The sequence below is a fragment of the Ammospiza nelsoni genome, chromosome 10 (assembly GCF_027579445.1).
Source record: "Ammospiza nelsoni isolate bAmmNel1 chromosome 10, bAmmNel1.pri, whole genome shotgun sequence".
Classification (NCBI taxonomy): Eukaryota; Metazoa; Chordata; class Aves; order Passeriformes; family Passerellidae; genus Ammospiza; species Ammospiza nelsoni.
Window position 1 is genome coordinate 1,625,727 of NC_080642.1, and position 17,621 is coordinate 1,643,347.

Here is a 17,621-nt window from a genome sequence, read left to right on the forward strand (position 1 = left end):
CTCTGTTTCCAGAGGTGAGCATGCGTTTTCCACAAAAATAAAAGCTTGGTGGAACCAGAGTACGGAGAGGGCCTCTTTCAGTTTCAGAGCCGCTCCTGGAGCCTTTGCAGGTATGAGAGCAGCTCCCGGGGAGTAATTTTGTATCAAGAGTAGATTTCAACGACGTGTTGCAAACGGGTCCCCGTGCCCCATCCCAACCTTGTGTTCCCCATTCCCGGCACTTCAGCCCCCCGGGCCAGAGAGCGCCGCTCTGCAGGTGTTTTTAATTCCTGCTAATTCCCAAACTCCCGGGCTGTGACCCCGCCGCCGGTGCGGGCTCCGTCCGCTCCATGGTTCGGCTGAAATCCGCCCCTTTCAGGCCGCACTCGGGAGAATTCCGCACACCGGGACTCCACGGCTGGTTCACGAAGGCTCCCGGGAAGGGACCAGCCCGAGGGCGGCTCCGGGATGGGCTCGGTGCGAGCCTCCCTTCTCCGTTCTCCCCTCAGGGCTCCCGCCCGGTGCCGCTCCCTGAGGGGCCCGTGAGGGGCCGGGGGAACAGGAGAGCCTCCCCTCTCCATTCCGCCCCTGGGGCTCCCGCCAGGTGCCACCGCTCCCTGAGGGACTGGGGGGGAGATGAGAACCCCCCGCCTCCATTGCCCCCTCAGGGCTCCCACCGCCACCGGAGGAGCCCGTGAGGGACCGGACGGGACCGCGGCGCCTGCGCGGAGCCCCGGAAGAGGCGGGAGCGACCCGGGGCTGCAGCCGGGATTGGAGCCGGGATTGGAGCCGGGAGCGGGGCCGCAGCCGCAGCCGGGGCCATGCTCAGGGTGTTACGGGCCGGGCTGGCCCCCGGCCGCCCGCAGCACATCCAGGTACCGGCGGCGGGACCGCCCCGCGCCCGCATGAGGGGACGGCGCCTCAGGGAGGGGAGGGGAGGGGGCCGGGAGCAGAAGGGATGGAGGGCGGAGGGACAGCCCGGACGGGCCGCAGCAGCTGCAGGGAACGAGCAGCTCCCGGTCACATGGATGGGGATAGGGATACCGGCAATGCGCCGCGGGGCGGGGTGCGCGGTGCGGTGACAGCTCCGAGGTGACCCTGGAAAGGCCACTCGGCTCGGGGTGACCGGTTCGCCATAGACTGACGGGAAGCCGTGGGGAAGCGGTTTGGCAGTTTAGCCATGGGCACAGCGAATCCCAGGATAAATTACCTTAGAAAAGCCCTCCAAGACCATCGAGTCCCAGCTGTGCCCGATGCTCACCTTGTCCCCAGCCCAGAGCACCGAGTGCCACCTCCAGGAATTCCTGGGACACCTCCAGGGATGGGCACTCCAAACCTCCCTGGGCAGCCCCTGCCAAAGCCTGACCACACTTTCCATAGAGAAATTCCTCCTGGTGTCCACCCTGAGCCTCTCCTGGCCCAGCCTGAGGCCGTTTCCCCCGGTCCCATTGCTGGTGTCCTGTGAGCTGTGTTGGATCACCCCTGGCTGAGCCGGTGCCCTTGTGTTGCCTTGCAGCTCCTGCTGACCTCGTGCCGGCTCTGCTCCTCGGGGGTCCTTCCCAACGAGAGGATCAGGAACATCGGCATCTCGGCTCACATCGACTCCGGCAAGACCACGCTGACGGAGCGGATCCTGTTCTACACGGGCAGGATCGCGCAGATGCACGAGGTCGGGCCGAGCTCCCATTGGGATGTTCCTGGGACTCACCTCCACGCTGTGTTCTTCTGCGTGAGGGAGGATGCTCAGTCCGTGCAGCATCACTCCTGCATGTGGATTCACAATATCATGGAATGGTTTGGGTGGGAAGAGAGCTTAAAGCTCACCCATTCCACCCCCTGCCATGGGCAGGGACACCTTCCACAGATCAGGTTGCTCCAAGCAACCAGCCTGGCCAGCCTGGCCTTGGACACTTCCAGGGATGGGATGTGAATTCTTAGCAAACTCCTTGAGCTAGTTTTTTAATTTCTCCTAAGGTGAAAGGTAAGGATGGAGTTGGAGCTGTCATGGACTCCATGGAGCTGGAGCGACAGCGGGGCATCACCATCCAGTCTGCAGCCACTTACACCATGTGGAAGGACACCAACATCAACATCATTGACACGCCAGGTACGGGCAGCTGGCAGCACCTGGGGATTGCTGTTCCTCATGGATACAGGGCATGTGCTGCATCTTTGTGTCCCTGGTTGTGATAGAACGTGGAGTGATGGGTTCAAACTGACAGAGGGATAGATGGGATATAGGGAAGGAATTGTTCCCTGTGAGGGTGGGCAGGCCCTGGCACAGAGTGCCCAGAGCAGCTGGGGCTGCCCCTGCATCCCTGGCAGTGCCCAGGGCCAGGCTGGATGGGGTTTGGAGCAGCCTGGGACAGTGGGAGGTGTCCCTGCACATGGCAGGGCTGGAATGGGGTTTAAGGTCCCTTCCCACCCAAACCATTCCGTGACTCTGTGCTCCATCACTTCAGTGCATTTATCATTTTATTTGTGTTTGTTATCCAGGCCATGTGGACTTTACCATTGAAGTGGAGAGGTCTCTGAGGGTGCTGGATGGAGCCATCCTGGTTCTCTGTGCCGTGGGAGGTGTGCAGTGCCAGACCATCACTGTCAACAGGCAGATGAAGCGTTACAACGTCCCCTTCCTCACCTTCATCAACAAACTGGACAGGATGGGCTCCAACCCGGCCAGAGCAGTGCAGCAGCTCAGGTTTTGGCATTTGCAGTGATTCCTGAAATTCCATCCCCGTGGCAGCTCATTAGGAGCAGTGTTGGAAAGGCTCCTCTTGGGAGCTGCAGTTTGGAGAATTCCTGACTCGGGGTTAAATCCTGACCTGAGCCAGGACAAATCTCCATTGTCCCAAAACCCCCCAAATATTGGTGTCAGCCAGGACCTGCAATGACCAAGGGCTGAGGTTTGGTGTTTGCTTTGTTGGTGGAACTGTATCAGGACCCACTTTGAGAGCAGCCCTTAGTTTTCCCTGGATCCTGCTGAAATTCCAGCAGGGAGGTGACACAGGGTGCTTTGGATTCCTGGAAGTCCTGTTTACTCCCAGCCTTTCCCTGCCTAATTTCATCCATGAGATAATCTCATTAATACTCATTAAGGGGGAGGCAACTCCTTTAATCAAGCAATCAATCTCAAACTGGTTTCCCCTGCTGCCTTTCCCATGGGAATTGCTCCCTCTTGGGATACAAAAGGTGGGACACAAAGCCCTAAACCACAGCTGGGTGGTTTTTATCCGTATTGGCAGAATTGGGCACTGTCCAAAGGACAAAACATGGATTTTGTGGGAGGGGGATGTTGCTCAAAGACCATCTGGAGCACACACATAGAAATTACTTTTTTATTCGATAATTCCTATTTTCCCTTTTTCAGATCCAAGTTGAAACACAATGCAGCTTTTGTTCAGATTCCAATTGGGCTGGAAGGAAACTTTAAAGGAATTATAGATCTCATTGAAGAAAAAGCAATCTATTTTGATGGGGCACTTGGGTAAGTCCTGGAAATTGCTTCTTTTCTAACTGGAGCTGGGAAGAATTCCTGCAGTTTCTCTTCAGAGGTGAAACCCAGCTCTCTGGAAATTTGGGAAGGGCTCGTGCCCAGGGCCTGCAGGGAGCTCTGGGTGGGGGTGGCTGCAGCAGGACTTGGCTGCTGTGAAGGGGTGGTGGCCACACTTCCCACCTGGAGAAGCAGGAGAGTGCTCCATGCGGGGATCCTGCAGCGTGTGTGGCTCCCTGGGATGGAGATCAGCTGTGGGTGAGCTGCTGGGAGGTTTCCCTGATCCCTGCCAGCAGTGGGAAGGAGCCTCCCACACCAGAGATAACACACTGATCTTCACAGGGGATTCTTCCCAGGGTGGAGTGTTCTCAGTCAGGGTGGTCACGCCAGGGGTGGGCAGGCTGATTGATCCCTGTGGGATTCCTGGAGATTACTGGGGGTCCCTGTGGAACTCCTGGGGGTCCCTGTGCAATCCTGGGGGTCCCTGTGCCCCTGTGTGTGCAGGCAGAGCGTGCGGGTGGAGGAGATCCCGGCGGAGCTGCGGGCAGAGGCTGCCGAGCGGCGCCGGGAGCTCATCGAGTGCGTGGCCGATGCTGATGAGCTCCTGGGGGAGCTGTTCCTGGAGGAGAAGATTCCCACAGCTGCACAGTTAAAGGTACTTTCCTTGGACTGCCTGTTCCCTCATCCTTCAATCAATGTATCAGGAATTCTGTTCACTGGAGTTGTGTCACCACAGCTGAACTCCATTCCCCCCCTCCCCCCAGGGAGGGCCCGTTCCCAATCTGTTGGAGAATTCTGGAGAGCAGGTTTTATGGGAAGCCCTTGTGTTGGGGGGTGTCCAGGGGACTGTGGGAGCAGCTCTTTGCTCCAGGAGAGGCCCAGGAAATCCAGGGAGTTGGGCTGTGCTGCAGGAGGAGTTCACAGGGATGTTTTTCAGCTGGCAATCAGGAGGGCAACGCTGCAGAAATCCTTCACCCCTGTCCTCGTGGGAAGTGCTCTGAAGAACAAAGGGGTGCAGCCACTGCTGGATGCTGTCCTGGAATACCTTCCCAACCCTTCTGAGGTGGAGAACTACGCCCTCCTCAACCAGGGGTGAGTGCATCCAGCAGCAGCAGGGGTGTCCAGGAGCAGGGCTCTGGAGTGTCCCTGCCCATGGCCCTCGATGGCCTTTAAGGACCCTTCCCACCCAGACCAGTCTGGGATTCCATGGAATAGTTTCAAAGCAGGAAACATTCCTAACAGGATCCACAATCCTTTACCATTGGTGTCAAACAGTGCCACCAGCATTGGGCACAAAGTCCCAAAGCTCCTCTCTCATTCAAGGGTTACTCTGTGCTGGGATTTTACCACATTCAGTGTTGCATTTGGAAAATGATTGTCAGATAATTCTCTAGAATTGATGGCAGCCCTTAAAGCTAGGCCTGCCTAGAGGAGGGAGCATGTGCCAAGTGTGTAAATAGTGTTTTATTCTAATGGACATGAATCCCAGAATCCCTGAGGCTGGAAAAGAGCTCCAGGATCTTTGAGTCCAAGCTGTGCCCAGTCCTCCCTTTGTCACCCAGCCCAGAGCTCTGAGTGTCACCTCCAGGGATGGGCATTCCAAAGCTCCCTGGGCAGCCCCTGCCAAGGCCTCACCACCCTTTCCATGGGGAAATTCCACCCTGAGCTGCCCCGGCCCAGCCTGAGGCCGTTCCCTCTGCTCCTGTCCCTGGGAGCAGAGCCCACCCAGACGTGTGACCCCCAACAGCAGAGCCTGTAAATGTTTAGAGGAAGCTCCTGTGTTGGTTCCTAACCTCTCCCCCGTCTCATCCCTGTTTCTCAGGGATTCTCAGGACCAAACCAAGTTCCTGTTGAACTCTGCTCGTGACGATTCCCAGCCTTTTATTGGCCTTGCCTTCAAGCTGGAGGTGAGTCTCACTCTGCTCCTTCCACAGTCATGGAGAGCCCAGGTGGGGCTACCAAAACTCACCTACAGCAGACTTTTAAACCACTTTATACTGAAAAGCAGTTTATATTTGATTTCAATTGAAATTTAACTTCTTTTTAAAAAAAAAGGCTTCAACCCTAAAATCCAAAAACTCTGCCAGTTTGGAACTTCAGGGTGGGTTCTGGACCTCAAGTATTTCCTGGTTTTCTTAGTTAAAACTTGAACATCTAGAGGATTGTTGGCTTAATGGAAATATTTTCAGGGAAAAATCCTGGCCTTGGAAACAATGGGACATGAGAGAGTCAGAGAGGAAAAAGTGCAGAGATTTAAGCAGATAAGTTGTTTGCTACTTAGAGAGCAGCACTTCAGGATTCCTATGGAATATGGAAAATGGCTAGCCACATTCCATGGTAGCATGAGTCTCTTGGGAAGGTTTGGGAGTGAAAAATTGGTTCAGAAAATTGCCAAATTCCATTGCAGAGCCAAATGAAAGCTGTTAAGAATCTTTCATTTCCAGTAGTAGTGTGGAAACTCACACCACATTTAGTCAGTGCAGCTGGTGCTTGGAATTGGAGCTGCTGATGCCTTGTGCAGGCTGCCCTGGAGCAGAGGCTGGGCAGAGTCCCAGAATAAAGCAGGGATTTACCCAAAGGATCTCCTCCATGGATCCACCTTGGGCAGCACCAGAGCCCAGCCAGGGCTGCACCCAAGATGAACCAAAATGGCCCCAAAATGCACGAGCGCTGCCGGGGTCTCTCCCTGGGATCAGCTCTGCTCCATTTGCACCTTGCAGTTCATTGTCCCATTGCAGCTTTAGCCCCTGCAGTCCCACCCTGCTTGTTTTTCTCTCTCCAGCCCACGGGGTTTGTGCTCCTGGGCTGAGATTTGGGTCATTTGTCCTTGGTGCCCAGCTGGAGCAGGAATTGTTTTGTCTCCTGCTCTGCGCACACAGCTCACCATCCCCTCATGAGAAGCTCAGACCCACACACTAAAGCAGCACAGAATGTGAAAAATATAAAAACTAAAACCTGAGGCATCAGTGGTTCCCAGAATGACCAGATCTTGGTGGGTTGTGCTCGCAGGCTGGCAAGTTTGGGCAGTTAACCTACGTCAGGGTGTACCAGGGGATGCTGAAGAAGTCAGATTACATCTACAACACCCGCACGGGCAAGAAGGTCAGGGTGCAGAGACTGGTCCGGATGCACTCGGACACCATGGAGGTGAGTGGGTCCCTCCCCAGGGATGGGCTGCCAGCCCCTGGGCCACCCTGGGTGGGTCAGCACTGCTGAGCCCCTGGGTCACCCCGGATGATGATCCTGAAGCACAGGATGGTCTTTGCTTCGTTTGATCCAGAATTAATCCAAGCCGAGCCCTCCCTTTTGTCCTTTGAATAAAGAGGGAGATTTGCAGAGCTTTTTATCCAAGCTCAGAGTTTTTAAGGAGCTCAGTGTCAAGCCTTAAAACACAGTGTTTGTGGATCTTCTACAATCCAGGCGGAGTTTGGGTGTGAGGGAAGGACAGAATCAATCCTGGAATGGTGTGGGATGGAAGGGACCTTAAGGATCATCCAGCCACAAGGGCAGGGACACCTTCCACGATCCCAGGGTGATCCCAGCCCTGTCCAGCCTGGCCCTGGACACCTGCAGGGATCCAGGGGCAGCCCCAGCTGCTCTGATCCCAGTGCTGTGTGCAGAGGAGTTTTCCTTCCCTCAGGATGTCAATGAAGTTTATGCTGGGGACATCTGTGCCCTGTTTGGGATCGACTGTGCCAGCGGGGACACGTTCACGGATAAAACCAGCACTGACATCTCCATGGTGAGCCCCCCTGGCCCTGGCTGCCTCAGGCACTGCCAGTCACCAGGATTTTGCTGGAATTTGTAATCTCCTTTTCCTTGGCCACACAGGAATCCATCCACGTCCCTGATCCTGTCATTTCCGTGGCCATGAAGCCTTCCAACAAGGTAGGAGCCTTTGGACCAACCTCTTCTCCCTGAGTTCCCTCCCTCTGCTGCTTTGTGATTTCATGGAACAGTCTAAGCACTGTTGGAAAGTGTTTTATCCCAAATATCCATGATTTTATCCATTGGATAACCCAGAGCTGGATGCCGTCACTCAGCCAGAAGCATGACCTTGAAATAAATAATTAACACTTTAATCAAGAGTTAGAAATCTCCCATAAAATAACCCAAAGAGCAGAAATGCTCAGCATGGATGGGAAAACTTGAGGCTTTTTTCTTGGAGTGACTGATGGGTGTTGAGTAAATCTTGGCTCGTGTTTCAGAATGACCTGGATAAGTTTTCCAAAGGCCTGGGCCGCTTCACCAGGGAAGATCCCACCTTCAGGGTCCACTTTGATGAGGAGAGCAAGGAGACCATTGTGTCTGGCATGGGGGAGCTGCACCTGGAGATCTATGCCCAGGTAACTGGGGGAGCACATCCCATGGACTCTGCTTCTGCCTCTTTTCCCATCTCCTCTTCCTCCTCCCTGTTCCTTCCAGCTGCTCAGGGAAAACTTGGACTTTTAAGTCAACATTTGAAGGTTCTTTCTCTCTAGTGGTTCCGTTCTGAAGGTTTCTAAAAGGAAAATTTGCCTGGAATATTTTTAGGATTTGGTGCGATCCATAAAAAATGTATTAAACACTACACTTTGCTCTAGTAGCCTTTGCTTCTGATAATTAATAATACCTAATTATAATTAATTTCTACAGAAAAATCCTCTGTTTCTGTGGTTTTAAATGTATCATTCCCTAATAAAAGCTGGTGTAGGGAGAAAGGAGTAGTTAGAGGGATTTGTTTCATTTCAGCTGATGTCTATGTTTTAATCTTAACACAAAAAGATGTATCTTAAATATTGACAAAATGAGGAAAAAAGTGATTTTTGCCTTGAAAAACCTGAATTTTAATAACATAATTAATTTTGTTTCCTTTCCCTGCATCTGAAGATGCATGTCTTGAAGTTGATGGGGAATAATTTGTTAATTAAAAAAAACCAAAAACCAAAAAACAAAAAGCCTCAAAAATCAATCCAACCCCCAACCAAAAAAGTGATTAATGCTGATGAAGTTACTAAATAATTCCCAAAGGAATGACCCTAACCACTGTGGGTTTCCTCCTGCAGAGGATGGAGAGGGAATATGGCTGTCCTTGCACCATGGGGAAGCCCAAAGTGTCCTTCAGGGAGAACATCTGTGCCCCTGTGCCGTGAGTATTCCTGCTGGGAATTGCTGCATTCATCCCTGGGAGGGAGGGGAGGTCCCTTTGGAATTCTGGGATCAGACACACCCAGGAAGGTTTCATTTCATGTCTGGTGCTGTGCTTGGTCCCCACTCCCACCTGCTCCTTCCAGGTGTGGGAGCTCCCAGGGCTTCCCAGAGGTGCTCAGGAGTTTCCAGGTGTTTCCAGCTTCACAGGGGTGCTCAGAAGTTCCCAGAGTTGCTGAGGGTTCCCAGTTGCTCCCAGTTGCTCCCAGTTGTTCTCAGGAGCTCCCAGTTGCTCCCAGTTGCTCCCAGTTGCCCTCAGGATCTCGGTGCCCCCGCGGCGCCGCTCTGGGGCACTCGGGCCCCGCGCTGGGGGTGCCACAGCAGGGTCACCTCCCAGGGCAGCACCTCCTGTGGGGCACACACAGCTCTGTCAGCAGCCCCTGCTGCCCCCCAAGCCAGCCAGGAGCTTCCTGATGGGAAACTTGGGAATTAAACCCAAGGGAATGGGAGTGCAGGGGGTCAGGAGCAGTGGAGCTGGGAGCTGGGAGGGAGATCCCTGGATTGTTACAGTCAGGAGTTTCCCTTCCCAATTTTCTGTGGTTTTCCTATGAAAAACCTGCTCAGATCCCAGAATTTTGCTGGAGATTAGCACAGATGTAAATGCTGTTCTGGGAGGGTTTCTGCTGGGGGTTACTGGGATTATCCTGGGCCATGGAGGATCCTTTCTGGAATTCAGCATCCAGGATGCTCCAGCTGCCCCTCCCCTTTAGCCCTGCCCACTGTGGCACTGGGATCTCCCAAGGAGAGCTGTGAGGAACCAGATTTGAGCCTCAGCCATTCCCAGCAAAGCCCCAGAGCAGCTGGGAATTGCTGCTGTTGTTCCTGGAATGCTGAGACAGGCAGGGATGGGGACCCTGAGCTCACCCTGCAGCATCAGATCTGTGTCTGAGCTGGAGCTCACACAGCTGCAGTCCTAAAACACCCACTAAAGTCTTTTTAGGAGTAAAACTATTTACCTGGGACACCATTTCATGGAGTAGAACCACAAAGTCAAACTGAAGATCATCATCATTTCTTTTCTGCAAAGACAGGATGAAAAGGGCTGAATTTGGGGATTCTCCCACCTCAGAAAAAGTGTTTAGTTCTCCGTGGTTATCACAAAAATTCCCTCATGGATTTCAGATAAAACTGGCAGCTCCTGATCACAAATGAAGCAGGAGGAGCTCAGGCATTGTAACAAAACTAAAGGCTCTTGGTTTGAATTTCTGTGCACTCCAAAACTGCACTGGAGACAGTGAATGTAAAGCTTTAAACTGCTAATTCCTGCCTTACAGAGACCAGACCTGTCAGGAATTCTTTGGGATGGGAACACCTCATTCTAGCAGGTGTCAGTTTAACCCAAACAATCCCAAATAAAATTGTCAGGAGGATAAGGACACTCCAGAGGCCTTACAGTGAGTGACAGCCAGGGGTTCTGAGTGACAAAATAATCCCTGGCCTTTGGAATAGATTATTTTCCTGTGTTTTCAGGGAAAAAGGGACAAAACTAGAGAGATGGCAGTTAATCTGGGTTAGTTAATAGTTATTTGTGTCCTTTATCCTTAAGTTTGTTAGAGAAAATCTTTAAACTCTTGCTGGTGCACAGCCCTCCAGCAGCTGTGAATTCTCTAAAATGCCATCAGAGGGAGCAAAACATTCACAAATCCATCCTCCCACAAGGAATTCCTGACTTTCCTTCAGACCCAGAACTTCCTGGGAATTCACTGTCTGTTCAGAGGGACAAAACTTCTGGAGCTTTTGGTTTTCTAAACACCCAAATCCTGCTGCTTTTTCCTGGCTCCTGTGGAAAATTGCCTTGAATTTAAAGCTGATGATCACTTCAGGGTTATTCTTAACTCAGAATCGATTTTCTCTAACAGAACACAGCAGAACTGGGAGGATCTGTGGAATTCTGTTAATTTAATTTATTGTCCTTGCCACAACTGCTTAGCTCGTGAGTACTTTCCAGGGAAAGCCAAGGCCAGGCTGGATGGGTTGGGGCACCCTGGGCTGTGCAAGGTGTCCCTGCCCATGCAGGGGGGGAATGGGATGAGCTTTAATGTCCCTCCATCCCAGCCCAGTGTGGGATTCTGTCCCTGCTGGTAACTCACCACTTGCTTCACGTGTTTCACTTGGGCAAGGTTGAAGTTGGTGTTTTCAGTGGAATTCTGCCAGATCACGTAGCCAGAGGCCGCCCAGGCCAGCAGGTGGATGGGCTCCAGCTCTGGGGGAACGTTCCCGTGGCTGTCTGCAATCAAAACAAACGCTGGGTGTGAAAGAGAGCCCTTCACAGAGCATTGTCACCTCACACAGGGCTGGCTGCTCCAGTCCTGCCACACTGCCTTCCCCAGCTTGGGAACAGCTGCTCCATCGCCACAGGGTTCTCCTCCCACTTCACACAACCCTGAATGGTTTGGGTGGGAAGGGCCCTTAAATCCCACCCAGTGCCACCCCTGCCACGGCAGGGACACCTGCCACTGTCCCAGCTGCTCCCAGCCCCTAGAGCCTGGCCTGGGGCACCGCCAGGGTGTTCTCCTCCACTTTTTGCTCTGAACAGAAATCCCAGGGCTCGAGGGCAGGGCTGGCTCTGGGGTGAGAGCAGCCCCTCGTTGTGCACTTGTGCCAGGACACCCTCAGAGGGAGCAGGGGCAGGTGCCAGTGCCAGCTGCTTTTCCAGAACTCTCAGGATCAGGAATAAATGCAGTGGCTGTGACTGCAGACCCCCCAAAAAGAGAAAGGTGAAGGCCTGAGCCCTGTGCCAGCCCTGGCCTGTACCTGGGATGTTCTCAGCCACAAGCTCCTTTTCCAGGCTCCTGATCCGATGGTAGAACTCCTTGTCTGCCTCCTCTGTGCTCCTGAGCTCTCCCTGCACTGTCAGCTGCACATCTGGAGCAGAGGTTTTGCTGCCTAGGTGATACAGAACCTCAGCAGTGCAGTTCACAGTCCTGTCCTGTGGCAGAGTTAATGATGTGCATTATTAGCTGGTAGAGTGTGTGTATAACCAGGGTCATTTGCACTTCTGAAATGTCATTTGTATGTAGTTGCTGCTTTCTCTGAGTCTGGTCCCCAGATGTTTGTGATTATTTAAGACAAGGTTGAATTCCTGGCATTTCTGTGAATGTTTGAGGGGGGGATTTGCTTTCTGCAGTGATGGAAGGGCAGTGTTGGGGTGCAGAATGTCCCTTGGGTGGGTTTTGCTTTCTGCAGTGATGGAAGGGCAGTGTTGGGGTGCAGAATGTCCCTTGGGTGGGATTTGCTTTCTGCAGTGATGGAAGGGCAGTGTTGGGGTGCAGAATGTCCCTTGTGCTGTTCAGGTGGAGCTGGGTGACACTGAAATGTCCTTGTCCTCCCTGCACCATTGCCTGGTGGTGTAGTGGAAGGTACCATGTGGTCAGTGGGTTCCTTTTGGTTAAAATTCAGCCTTTTTGGGGCCTGATTGGCAGCACAGAAAAATCAGGAGCATGATTCAAAGTATCAAGTGCTGTGTAATGAAACCAGTGTGACTCACTTTGTCCAGGACATCCTCCAGCTCCAGGTCCAGGTAGTACTTGTGCCCCACACCATCAATGTCCTAAAAAAGGGAAAATATTAATAACATTTATTTTGGCAAATGCTGAATGGCTGCATCCTGGACAAAATCAGAGCATCCCAGGATGGTTTGGGTTGGAAGGGACCTTAAATCCCATCCAGTGCCACCCCTGCCATGGGACACCTTCCACTACCCCAGGTTGCTCCAGGTCCCATCCAGCCTGGCCTTGGGCACTGCCAGGGATGGGCACTCTGTGCCAGGGCCTCTCCACCCTCACTTCTATCCTTGAACACCCCTGAATTACCAATTTTGGGCTCCTGTGTGATACTACCCAAGAATTTGCTGCTTAGTTAAATACTCCCCTACAAGCCTTCAGTGCTTCCCTCTATTAATTCCATTTTGCGGGTTATTATGAACTGGATCATGCCCTGTATTTTTCTGGCTTTAAAGAAGGGAGCAGGTGGGGTTTGCTGTGCCCTTGCTTTGGGAGGGGTTTGCTGTGCCAGGTGTCCCCGCAGTGCCAGCTTTGCTGTGCCCCTGCAGTGCCAGGTGTCCCTGCAGAGCCAGGGCGGGGCTGTTCTGTGTCCCGGCACGCACAGGAGCACCCAGCACCCTCCTCCTCCTCCCCGGGAGCCTCCTGCTGGCCCGGTGCCGGTGCCGTGCCAGGGCAGGGCTCTCTGGGCGGCGCTGTGCCCACAGGTGACACACGGGCTGTGTCCCCAGCGCTGCCCCGCCCGCGGTGACACCGAGCTCCTGCCGGGAGCCCAGACAGGGCCAGGCGGTGTCACCGCCGCGGTGACAGTGCCACCAGCCCGGAGCGGCTGCGGCTGGGAAGGACACGGCACAAGGCAGGGTCACCTGAGCGGTGCCACCGGGGCGCGCCCGGCGGCTTTGGGATGTCCCCGGAGCGGGACCTGCACCCCTCCCGTGCGGCTGTGCCCGAGGGAAAGCCCTTGCCGGTGTCGGTTCCCGCTGCCGGTTCTCGTGTTGGCTCCCGGTTCCCGGTGCCAGCTGCCGTTCCCCGTTCCCGGTGTCGGTTCCCGGTCCCTGCCGCTCACCTGGCGCCGTGCCCGGCGCAGCTCCCGCAGCCGCAGCCCGGTGCCGGGGCCGCCCCGCAGGTACCGCAGGTGCCCCACGGCCACGGCGGCGGCGCGGGCGGCCGGGAAGCGGCCGGGATGCAGCTCCATGGACGGCCCGGGAGCCGCTTCCTCCTCCCGCAGGAAGCGCCGGGCGGGGCCGCAGCGGGCGGGGCGGGCTCCGAGCCGGGCCGGGCGCTGCGGGGCAGAGCGTCCCTGCCCTGCGATAGATAGCGTGTCACACGGCCTTACATGGCAGATCGGGAGGGCGGGGAGGCCCTAGCACAGGTTTTCCAGGGAATTTGTGGCTGCTCCCCGAAAGCGTCCAGGTTGGACGGGGCTTGGAGCAGCCTTGGATAGCAGAAAGTGTCCCTGCCCGTGGAATTTTGAATTTAAATTCCCTTCCAGCCCAAACCAGTCTGTGATTGTCTGAAATGCAGAATGGGAATGTTTTCCACAGACAGCTGTGGATGGTTTCACGAGTGACCTGGCGTTTGGGGTGTTGTTGGGTTTAGGTTTGAGTTCACCCACAAGAAGCAGTCGGGAGGAGCCGGCCAGTATGGCAAAGTGATCGGAGTGCTGGAGCCCCTGGAGCCAGAGGACTTCACCAAACTGGAGTTTGAGGACAGAACCATTGGCACAAATATTCCCAAGCAGTTTGTGCCCGCTGTGGAAAAGGTACAGACCCCTCTGTGGCACAGAAAATCCTGATTGCTCTTGTGTTCCTGCAGTACCACCCACGTTTGCTGTGTCTGCCTTACCAGGAAAGGAGGCTGTTCCTGTTGCTCCAGTGGCAGCAGGATCACAGCTGTGTGGTTTTACTCCATGTCTTGCATTCCTGGGGTTTCCAGTTAATTCAGGAGCTGCTGTTGTTTTTGGTGATGTGTGCTGCCTCTGTTTCCCTTGTGAGAGCCTCCTGCTCAAGCTGCTTTTTCCTGGCCTCTTCTGCTTCTGGTTGTGGCTTCACAATTCTCCTCCCAACCCCAATTCTTCTGTGACTTCTCTGAGGCCAGTTATAGAGGAAACTGTAATTAAGCTGCATTTCCTGCCTCAGTTCCCAAATTCTCTTTCTTTATCTCCTCTGTAACTGCCTCACTGTATAATTTATTACACAGAGCTTTAATTAACCTACCAACATCTTGGAATTCCTGTAATAACCTACAATTATTCCTTCATTTTTCCATGCTGCAACACTTTAAGATTTTTGCCAGATCCTGAAAAAAATTATGGTCTTAAAGGAATCTTGTTCTCCAGGCAAGAGCTCTTTCCACACTGAGCTTTCCTTTGGGGTTTGGCCGTGGGATCTGTTACAAAGGCAAACCCTGAGGCTGTTTTTCCCTGGTTGTGTGGGTTTTGTTTGTACAACCAAGCTGAGGTGGCAGAGGCTGGCAGTGCAGAGGCTGCAGTCCCTGCTGGTGACAGGAGGTGTTGTTCATTCCCAGGGGTTCAGAGATGCCTGTGAGAAGGGTCTGCTCTCGGGACACCGCATCTCCGGCGTGCGCTTCGTGCTGGAGGACGGCGCCCACCACATGGTGGACTCCAATGAGATCTCCTTCATCAGGGCGGGAGAGGGAGCCCTCAAACAAGGTACAGCCTCCTGCTGGCTGGGATCCATCCATCCACCTACCTACCCACCCCCTATTCCATCCATCCATCCATCCATCCATCCATCCATCCATCCATCCATCCATCCATTCCCCCAAAGCTTACCCAGTTTTATGGAGCAGAACATGCACAAGAGTTTATACAATTCCTGAAAGAGGCACAATAATTCCTGTGGCTGTACAAAGGAAATCCTGTTTTTCTAGAATTCAGTATAGCAGTGCCACTGGTTTCATCCTTACGGGGTGGGAAGAGAACATTTGGCCAAAGTGGGTCTTTTTTAGGGAACATTCCTTCACTGAAGGAGAGGTTGGACACTGGGAGGGGCTGCCTTGGGAGTGCTGGGGTGACAATCCCTGGAGGTGCTTACACAGCGTGTTGTGGCATTTCACAGTAGGGTTTAGTGAGCACAGTGCTGTCAGCCAAAGGTTGGTCTCGATGATCCTGGGGGTCTTTTCCAGCCTTAATGATTCTGTGATTGTGGCTCCAGGAATGAAAGGCCAGGAGCTGGAATTCCATGTGTCGCTGGTGGTTTTTCCATGATATTAACCACGAACCACCTGCTGCTGTGCACGGGAGCAGCGTGCCTTGCACCAGGCTCCCCTCTGATGTTGCACTCCTGTTTCCATCCCTCCCCAGCCATGGAGAACGCTGCCGTGCGCATCCTGGAGCCCATCATGGCCGTGGAGGTGGTGGCTCCCGTGGAGTTCCAGGGGGCAGTGATAGCCGGGATCAACCGGCGCCACGGCGTCATCACGGGCCAGGACGGCTCCGAGGGCTACTTCACCCTCTATGCTGAGGTCAGTGCTCACTGCTCCTCACTTCCCCTTCCCCGTGTTGGATTCCATTGTTTTCCTCAGTTTATATGGATACAGCTGTAGGGTGACTTGATTTTAATGTTCCTCCTTTTATTTCCCTCTTAAAAATGATTGGAGAGGATCACTGGGTGTTTTCCTGCTGGGTGAGGGGCTCAGGACAGCCACGCCCTGTGGCCCTTCTGCTTCTCAAATTGTCCTTGGAGGAGTGTCTGCAGATACCTCAAACCTTGCTGGTTGACTCGTCACTGAATTTAGGATATTCCAGTTCCTGGTGCACTCAAACTCTCAGATTTTTCTGCTGAAAACACACTGCAAATATAAATTAATTAAAATAACAGATGCTTTACAACAGCAGATCATTAAATCAGAGCTGTTTACACACAGCACTGACTCTTTATGTCATAATTGGGATTAATTAGCTGATAGCCCAAAAGTGATGGAAAAAACCTCATTTTGAGCAAATGTGTTTGGATTTTAGGTGCCACTGAACGATATGTTTGGATATGCCACAGAGCTGAGGTCTTGCACAGAGGTGAGTCCTCCTGGTCCTTTCTGGTAAAACGTGTTTGATTCTGTACATTTGGGCTCATTGGATCATCCTGTCCCTGGCAGCTGCAGCAGGGAATGAGATCAGAGCAGAGCTGTGGAATTGCTGGCCAAACAATTCTCCTGTACTGAGGAGTTTGTTTGGGTGAGATCAGGAGGATCCCTGGGATCCCTTCACAGACAGGAGCTGTGTGCCCAGCAGGGTTGCACATGGCCCATCCTCTCTTTCTTTTCCCACCTCTGCAGGGAAAAGGGGAATACACCATGGAATACTCCAAATACCACCCCTGTTCAGCCAGCACCCAGGAGGAAATCATCAACAAATACCTGGAAGCAACGGGGAGACTTCCTGCCAAAAAGGGCAAAGCCAAGAGCTGATGGGGTTCCTCTGGAGCCCACTGACAGTCTGTCCCAGCCTTCTCCAACTCGCTTTTCCAAGCCATGGAGCAGCCCAGGCTGGCTGGGTAAGGTGGGCTCCAGTGGGATTTGGACTTGGAATTTTATCATGGAACCTTTCCTCTGGGCTGGTGTCAGCAGCACCAGGGGATCACCACGGGATTGCTCTGTGTAAATGCTCTTGGAACAAATAGATGTTAAAACACGGCTGATGATTTGTCTTAATCAAGATCTATTAAAATAATTTTATTTTTTACTTGATACATCTTTATTTGGAAATGTTAAACTGAAGTAAGAGCTGCTGGACAGGTACAGGGAGTGGGACATCACTTAGAACATGGTGCTCCAGCTTCCCTCCAGGGAACAGATGGAATTTCCCCCTCCCAATCCTTTGGAAATGGCACAGGAGCCTCCAAAATCTCAAGCCACTGGGCAAAGCCATCAGTCAGTGCTTGTCACCAAATGCAGTTTCACTGGTGCTCGAGGACGGAGCTGAGTTGCCAAGGATGTTGGGAGGAGCTGCCTCTTCCCAGAGCTGGGAACAAGATGGAATTACTGCGTGGCTTGGAGATGTGGATTTAATGGGCTTGGGGTGTGGATTCATGTATGGGCTTGGCTTTTGGCTCTTGGTGAGAAATCCAAACCAAAGATCCCTTTTCCCAGAACCTCACAATCCAGAGGGAATTAGAAATCCAAACCCAAGATCCCTTTTCCCAGAATCTCGCAATCCAGAGGCCGAGTTGCAGCCGATGTTCAGCTCAGGAATCACTTGACTTTGCTGACTCCAAGGTGTTAGGTGAGAAGATATTCCCATCATTCTGTATTTGTAATTATTCCCAGAATGTCCACGTGGAGTTTTCTTTCCTCCTTCCTGCCCTGCTCAGCTGAAAAGTGTTTTTGCAGATTCCAGTAAACAGGGAGTGAAGTTCCAGTTCAAACCCAGCAACATTCCTGGCACAGCGCTGGCGTTGCTGCTTCCCAGACAGAAACAAGTGGAGCAGCCAGGCTGCTTCTCC

General features: G+C 53.3%; 2 protein-coding genes across 2 annotated transcripts; one reads left to right on the forward strand and one right to left on the reverse strand.

Annotated features, from left to right (window-relative positions):
• The first annotated feature begins 713 nt into the window (after positions 1-713).
• GFM1 (G elongation factor mitochondrial 1) lies at positions 714-16,861 on the forward strand. Its single transcript, XM_059478864.1, has 18 exons — positions 714-854; positions 1,496-1,648; positions 1,954-2,086; positions 2,476-2,680; positions 3,350-3,466; positions 3,977-4,127; positions 4,410-4,564; positions 5,295-5,379; positions 6,482-6,619; positions 7,113-7,214; positions 7,304-7,360; positions 7,681-7,818; positions 8,518-8,600; positions 13,759-13,921; positions 14,686-14,830; positions 15,485-15,645; positions 16,142-16,195; positions 16,456-16,861. Exons 1-18 carry the CDS (start codon positions 801-803, stop codon positions 16,585-16,587), a joined length of 2,226 nt encoding a protein of 741 aa, XP_059334847.1. The 5' UTR covers positions 714-800; the 3' UTR covers positions 16,588-16,861.
• Positions 7,530-13,386, reverse strand: LXN (latexin). The gene is made up of 6 exons (XM_059478866.1): positions 13,226-13,386; positions 12,147-12,209; positions 11,414-11,588; positions 10,750-10,886; positions 9,616-9,678; positions 7,530-9,007 (listed from the first exon to the last, which is right to left on the reverse strand). The coding sequence occupies exons 1-6, from the start codon at positions 13,352-13,354 to the stop codon at positions 8,915-8,917; spliced, it is 660 nt and encodes a 219-aa protein (XP_059334849.1). The 5' UTR covers positions 13,355-13,386; the 3' UTR covers positions 7,530-8,914.
• Positions 16,862-17,621: the final 760 nt, after the last annotated feature.